Below are 7757 nucleotides of genomic sequence, written 5' to 3' on the forward strand. Positions count from 1 at the left end.
TCTTGGTCCCGACCTCCAAAAGTCTTGGTAATGTCTCGGCCCGGACGTTCAAAAATGGTCTCGTCTCGGTCTCAGCCTCCAACAGTCTTGGTCTTGTCGTGGTCTCAACCTCCGAAAGTCTTGTCGTGATCTTGACTTTCAAAAGTCTCCGTCATGTCTTGAGCGTGACTCCCCAATGATTTGGTCTTGTCTCAGTCAAGACCTTCAAAAGTCTTGGGTTTGTCTTGGTTTCAACTTCCGAAAGGCTCCGTTTCGTTTGTAGCGTGCCCTCCACAAGTCTCGGTCTCGTCTTGGTCTCGAGCTCCAAATCTCTTTGTCGCGTCTTGGTCTGGACTTTCAAAAGTCTCGTCTCGACTTTCAAAAGCCTTGGTCTCGTCGCGTCGACCTCAAAAAGTCTTGGCCCTGTCTCAGTCTTGGTATGGTCTTGGTCAGTGCGCTCTTGACTACAACACTAAGGACTTCAAACCAGAAGCATTTGACCGTGAGCAGCCGCAGCTAGCTAGTAAATGAATACCTCTGCGAATTAGACTTCCTCGTCAAAGCAGGTGTCAAGGTGTAAACTGAGATCTTTGAGCAAACAAAGTAGAAGCTAACAGCGGCTCCTGTTCGCCGCACAAAGAGAGAAGTGGCCCGAGGGGAGTCGGTCTCCTAGCAACCGCTCTCAATTGGCAGCCCTCCCTCCCTCCCCCCTCGGCGTCCTGTACACAGAACAGGTGAACTCCTCCCTCTCCGCCGGGATGCGCCTCCGTCCCCGAGCGGGACTCCGCTCCTTCCTAGCGCAGTAGCTCCCGCGGCAGCGTGGCGAGCGGGACGAGATGGCCAATTCGGCGCTGGAGCTGCTGGGACTCATCCTGACGGTCATCGGTCTGATCGGGGCGGCGGCCAGCACCGGCATGCCCATGTGGCGGGTCACGGCCTTCATCGGCGAGAACATCATCGTGTTCGAGACCCGCTACGAAGGCCTGTGGATGAACTGCTTCAAGCAGGCCGACATCAGGATGCAGTGCAAGGTCTACGACTCGCTGCTGGCCCTGCCCCCGGATCTCCAGGCGGCCCGGGGGCTCATGTGCTGCTCCCTGGCCCTGGCCGGCCTGGGTCTGCTCACCGGCCTGGCGGGGCTGCAGTGCACGTCCTGCATCCGCAACAACGACCGGGCCAAGCGGCTGGTCCTGATCATCGCCGGGTCCATGATCCTCGCGGCTTGCGTCTGCGTCCTGATCCCCGTCTCCTGGACGGGCCACGTGATCATCCGGGACTTCTACAACCCCTTGCTGATCGACGCCCAGCGGAGGGAGCTGGGGGAGGCCCTCTACATCGGCTGGGTGTCCGGCGCCTTCCTCTTCGCGGGAGGGTGCGTCTTCACCTGCTGCAACGTGCAGAACCAAGGCAAAGACCCCAGGGGCTACGTCTACTCCGGGAACTCGGATTACGCGCTGTACCCGTCGCAGCCCGTCCAGCCTCTGCAGCCCCAGCGACTGGTGCTGATCCCCCAGGCCCAGACCCAGGCCCAGATCCAGCCCGTCCTGTCCAGGCACCCCTCTACCAACTACAGCTACCAGTCCGGGCAAGCGTCCAGGCACGCGTCCAGGCAAGCGTCCAGGCAAGCGTCCAGGTACCCGTCCGTACGCAGCGGGGTGGCCTACCTCTGAACGCTGACCGAAGCCACCGCTGTCGTGCATTTCATGTCAAAGAGAATTACACATTTCAGTGAGTAAAGTACTAGTAGATTATTTCACGTCCGTAACCCGTTCAAGCCCAAAGGCATATTTTCACGTTTTTGGAGAGTCCGGACAATCGATCCCTGGCACTCTCTTTGTTCATTATTTTTTTAAGTTGGCCTATAAGAAGTTCTAAAAATGTCTGGTTCAAAATGTGCTAAGGACCTAAATATTTGATTATTTAGGTACTTAAGTAACTCGGGTAATTGATTACTCTAGTACTTAATTGCTTTCTTTACGTACTTTGGAACCTAAAGTAATTCGATACTATCCCTAAATTGATTACAGAGTAACTGATTACTCAATCAATTACTAATTGATTGTATGAGTACTTGATTTCTTTCACTACTTTAGTAACTAAAGTAATTAATTATGCAATCAAATACTAACTTATAATGTTAGTACTTCATTTCTTCTATTACTTTAGAACCTAAGGTAAATGCTATCAATGCAAGCCATTATAATCACCAAATTCCTTCTTAACATCAATATTTTGATGCGGAGATATTTGCTTGATTTCAGATTTTACATTAGCAGGAAATATAGACTAGAAATCCATGAATCCGTCTATTTTGCGTCAATGAATCAATGAATTAGATTTTGAAAAATAATCATATTTAGTGTCTCTGTAACTATATTAAAAGTGACTTGATTATTTTTGATAGTGTGCCATCATTTACACTGTTAACTGTCTGTAATAGAGTGACAATAAAGGCGATTCTGATCCTGATTTTGATATTGTACATGTTTGATACAAATGAATAAATCGATGGATCTGGTAGTTCACACTGAGACACATGAATCATATTCAAACTCATCTGACTGATTCATTAAAGAGTCGATTAAAATAGATTATTATTCCATTACAACATGCAAGTTGTACATACATACTTACATACATACAATGCAAATTAGGAACCCGACAGTGGACTTTACCTTTTGTTATCGTCACGTGTACTTCAGTAGTACGAGATAAAAGATGTCTTTGTCAAGTGAGCCCGGTAGCGCCGCAGTCATGTGACCGCAATTTGCAAGCGGCTTTGAATGAAGATACAAAGAGTCCACTATTTGGCTATTGTCACAAAGTACGAAAGCAAACAGCCATACTATGTGCAGTGCAATTGTTGTGAAAGAGTTGACCAAAAAAAAAAAAAAAAATCTAAGCTCACTAGTTCATGTGGAAAAAAAATGTGTCAAATTCACCGCCTCATCGTTTTTGTGACTGTTAGTCCGGAAACTCACTGTCCAAGTTAAATCTGAGCTCACGAGCCAAGTTAAAGTCAGTTCAAATCGCAAAGGTCCGAGTCCAAGTCATGTTTGCGTCCACAAGGTCCAAGTCCAAGTCAAATCAGTCACAAAGGTCCAGTCAAAGTCAAAAGGTTCGAGCCCGAGTAAAGGTTCAAGTCCGAGTCAAGTTTGAGTCCAAATGGTCAAGATCCGGGTCAAGAGATCAGAGACAGATCTGAATCCAAGTCAAGTTTATGTCAGAATGTTCCAAATCCAGGTCAAGACAGTCACGGCGTTTCAAGTCCGAGTCAAGTCGGAGTCCACAGGGGCTGAGTCAAAGTCGGTTCAAGTTACAAAGGTCTGAGTCCAAGTCAAGTCTGAGTCCATACAGGTTTGAGTCCATACAGGTTTATGTCCAAGCCAAGTTTGATTTACAATGGTCCGAGTCCAAGTTGTTTGAATCACAAAGGTCCAAATGAAGTCAGTCACAAAGATTCGAGTCCAAGTCATGTATCTGTCCCCAAAGTCAGAGACCAGAAGAGAGAACACCTTCAGACAAAAAAAAAGCTAAGTTTACAAACCGCCAAGTCGCTAAAAATATTTTATGTGTCTAATGACGGGTTTTGAGACCAATCTGAGTAAACAAAGAAATGTGCCGAGTCCAGACTCGATGAGTCAATCCCATCTTGGGCAAAACTGCATCGAAAAAGCGCAGGCAGATTCACGTGAACCTTTTGCAGACTCTGACGGTCAATAGACTTTCTTGTTGAGTCTTTCGGTTGAGCTTTGCGATTGTGGGACCTCGAGTTAGATTGCTGCGGCGGCGGACATACCAGCACGCAGCCAGAGGAAGGGTAAACCCAAAACAAGCAGTGATCCTCAGGTACCCTGATGCGTCTGAGCCAACCAGCTGCCAGGGAAGCATTTTCCCACAACAGGCTTGGCGCGACCGTACACAAACGCGTCAGTTGAGCCCCGGGCACGTCGCCGACGGGCCGTCTTTCACCGGAGGGGGGACGGGATTTAGTTCCGAAGCAAACTCCGGACCCGATGGCCAAAGGAATCCTGGAGCTGGCGGCCATGTGCGTGGGGCTGGTGGGGTTGATCGGAGCGGCCGCCGCCACGGGGATGCCCATGTGGAAAGTGACGGCGTTCATCGGGGAGAACATCGTGGTGATGGAAACCCGCTGGGAGGGCTTGTGGATGAACTGCTACAGGCAGGCCAACATCAGGATGCAGTGTAAGGTCTACGACTCCCTCCTGTTCTTGCCCCCCGAGCTCCAGGCCGCCAGGGGCCTCATGTGCTGCTCCCTGGCCTTGTCCGGACTGGGCCTCCTGGCGGCGACGATGGGACTGCGCTGCACTTCGTGCTTCCGCCGTCAGCGCAGGATCAAATCCGCCATCTTGTCGGTCGCCGGAGGCTCGCAGCTCCTGGCGTCCGCCTGCGTCTTCGTCCCCGTGTCGTGGACGGGCCACGTGATCATCCGGGACTTCTACAACCCTTTGCTGATAGACGCCCAGAGGAGGGAGCTGGGGGACGCGCTTTACATCGGCTGGGTGAGCGGCGCCTTTCTCTTCAGCTCCGGTTTGTTGTTCCTCTGCGGTCTCCGGGCGTCGGATGAAAGTTTCCAGGACGCCTACGACCCCGTGGGGTTGAGGAAGCCCGTAGTGATGGAATCCTGGCCCGTCCGGAGTCTTTCCGGCCACTCGTCCGACCCCTTCCGGCGAGGTCCGGCGGTAACAGGTGACGGAGCGCTTCTCGACTCGCCTGAGAGTTGGTACGGAAGCGGAACGGCGCAACGTTCGCCTCTGGGGTACTTGGGCCAGGTGGGGAGCATGCACACGCCCGTCGACTCCTTCTACAGCAGCCAGAGGAGCACGCCGTACACACTGCCGTACAACCCCACCGTGTCCTATCAATCCAGCTTCCAACCCGCGCCCATTTTCATCCAGTATCAATCGTCTGGAACCCAACCCGCATCTTACAAAGGGGTCGGCCCAGGACTGTACATTTGAACACAACTTTATATTTTGGCGGGAAAAAAAAAATGAAGCAACATCCCACGATTATGGAACCAACACCACTTTGACAACTACAAAAACCGAGTCTTATTTTTTAAGAGCCCAGACATTCATTTCCAGATGCCTAAGTATCGATTTAATACTAAAGTATCTGCAAATTAATGTCCTTAATGTACTTAAATATTGATGTAATACTTAAGTACCGGAGATTTAACGTCTGGACTCTTAAAAAAAAATCGTGAAAATACGGCCATGGCATTGAATGACTTAATTACCCAAAGCAAGTGATGATTTAAGAACATGATTCATTTAAGTACAATTTTTATACATTCCCTTAGCCAAACACTTGAAAAAAAGAATCAAAAAGACATGAATAACTAACTGGGATTGAATACTGAAAAATAAAAAAAAATACTTTTCATCACTTTTCATCATTTTCATCAGTAAAATGTTAACATTTTGTTTTTAACCAATTTGATAACAATTTTTCATGTACAAAAACTACAGAGGATTGGGAAATTGAAGATAAAAATGATTTAAGTAATGAATATGTTTTGACGTCTTAGCTAACGCAAAATACAAGCGTTACTGTTGTAATTGTGTCCTTGTGAGAGTTGACGTGCGCATTTTCCGTTCTAGCTCAGATTGCATTCCGTGTGAACAAGTCAGCTGCTTTATTGTTGCGGTAAACTCGGATCAGCGGTTTTTGATTACTGTCACGCTGTTTTTTTGCATAAAACACATTTAAAACATCTTTTAAATTCAAAAGGTAGATTATCGATATAATCGAATGAAAATGTTGGTGTTTGTGTTGGATTTTGCTGGAAAAAAGGCACTGAAATGGTTCGAATTTGTGCGGAGTACCAGCTGCTGTGCTATTACTTACCAGCAGATGCCGCCAGATCCCCGATGAAACTGGACTGATTTCTTGTGGCGTCTGCACTTAATCAGCTCACCTTCGCCGCTGCACAGAACACGATCGTTTATTTTCTATTTCAACAAACATTTCAACACCCTTAAAAACAAATGGAAAATGACTTTGGATTTATTAAACAATGGTTTCATCGGTGACTGAATCATTGGCTCATTTGTAATATGCTGTAATTGTTGGTTCGTTTTTGTTTTGTTTTTAATCACAGAAAAAATAGCAATACATTGCAAATAAATCCGAAATGACGAAAAAGGGTTTTGGAATACACTTTATTGCAAATTAAAACGATAATCCGGATATTCAATGGATTCGTCTGGAACAGGGGTGATAAATTCCTTTTAGCTAGGAGGAAAACCTATTCTAACTTGAAAATGACAACTTCAAATGTATTACCCTTTTTTTAATAGTGTCCAAAATATTACAAGTACAAAACCACATTAACATTTCTATTGATCATAGAACATTTCAAGTTTTTCATTGAAAAAATTCAGCTGGTTTTTCTACTTTACATGACATCTCGCGGGCCGAATCAAACCCAATCGCGGGCCAGGCATGGCCCGTGGACCGTATGTTTCACACCACAGATTTTTATTCATTTTTTTAACCTTTAATGGTATATGCACGCTGCAAAACCAAAAGCTTGTCCACCCTTGACCCTTTTCGAGTCGAGGTACGTGCTTCCAAGCCGCAATTTTTCCGCCTGGTCCCACTCTTAATTTTTGTGATTTCAAATGATGCGGGGCATCCTTTGGTCCAAGGAGGAGTTTGAGCCGGCCGAGCCCGCTTTGAGAAGCGCGCGCTTTAATCTTGAATGCAAGCGAGCGTCAGTTGCCAAGATTTGACCCCCTCCTCCCGCGCGGGCAGCGCGGCCAAGATTTAATCACGGTTCCTCGGCGTAGCCGGGCAAAGACGTTGTCGAGGTCGAGCGCCGGCAGATTTCAACTTAATCTTCACGACGTATCCATGTTTGCGGATCAGCCGGCTCGCCCGTGGCCTCAATTGGGCGCCCGCACGGGAGGCCGACAAGCTGCCGGCGAGCGGCGGAAGAAGCGCGCGCGCACCCGGAAGACTCCTTTTCAAAATAAAGGCTCCTTTGGTTGTGGAGGAAATCGTTTGGAATGGCAAACTCGTTCGAACGCACTTGTAGGCTGAATGCTAAAAACTTAAAAAAAAGAATCCCCATAATGCAAAGGGGTGCAGATGTGCATATCATTTAGTATTTGGGCAACACTATAAAATTAAAGTAGTAAAGTATTAAATATTATTAATAAGTCATTTCTGTGGCTTAATTGGACTTTTTTCCCATAATGCCATGGGGTCTGCACACATTTACAAGTGCGTTCAGAAGTGTATACATCTTTTTAAATGATATAAAATGGGGTATGCATATTTGCGAGTTGGTTCGAAATATATAAACATGTTCAAAAGTATTTCAATGAAATTGAACATATTTTCCAATACCGTACGTTCAAATGCATTAACGAGTCAAGAAATGGTTTTATTATTACGTTCGTTCAGATTTTTTTTGCCCCATAATACCATGGGGCGTGCATATTTTTCAAAACGTTTATATCGATTTTAATATGTTCCAAAGTGTTTCAATACATGTGAATGTATTTGCAAATATGTTCAAATATATTTATAATTTAATTATGTCAGTTCAGTATTTTTTTCCCATAATGCCATGGGGTATGCATATTGTCAAGAACGTTCAAAAGTATTTGAACATGTTCAAAACTATTTCATTGCATTTGAATGTATTTGCAAAACATTCACACGAATTTACCAGTTATATTTATGGTTTTATGATGATGTGTGTTCATCAATGTTTTTCCCGCGATGCAAATCAAAGTAAGAAG

At 46.2% G+C, this 7757-nt stretch overlaps 2 protein-coding genes across 2 annotated transcripts; both read left to right on the forward strand.

Annotated features, from left to right (window-relative positions):
* Positions 1–520: 520 nt before the first annotated feature.
* On the forward strand, positions 521–2435 carry cldn8.1 (claudin 8.1). The gene has a single exon (XM_088427659.1). The coding sequence runs from the start codon at positions 816–818 to the stop codon at positions 1647–1649; it is 834 nt and encodes a 277-aa protein (XP_088283785.1). The 5' UTR covers positions 521–815; the 3' UTR covers positions 1650–2435.
* Positions 2436–3922: 1487 nt separating this feature from the next.
* Positions 3923–6152, forward strand: LOC148415410 (claudin-8-like). The gene has a single exon (XM_088426772.1). It carries the CDS (start codon positions 3996–3998, stop codon positions 4959–4961), a length of 966 nt encoding a protein of 321 aa, XP_088282898.1. The 5' UTR covers positions 3923–3995; the 3' UTR covers positions 4962–6152.
* Positions 6153–7757: the final 1605 nt, after the last annotated feature.

Source organism: Hippichthys cyanospilos, chromosome 11, assembly GCF_059441005.1.
Source record: "Hippichthys cyanospilos isolate Australia breed blue-spotted pipefish chromosome 11, RoL_Hcya_1.0, whole genome shotgun sequence".
Lineage (NCBI taxonomy): Eukaryota > Metazoa > Chordata > Actinopteri > Syngnathiformes > Syngnathidae > Hippichthys > Hippichthys cyanospilos.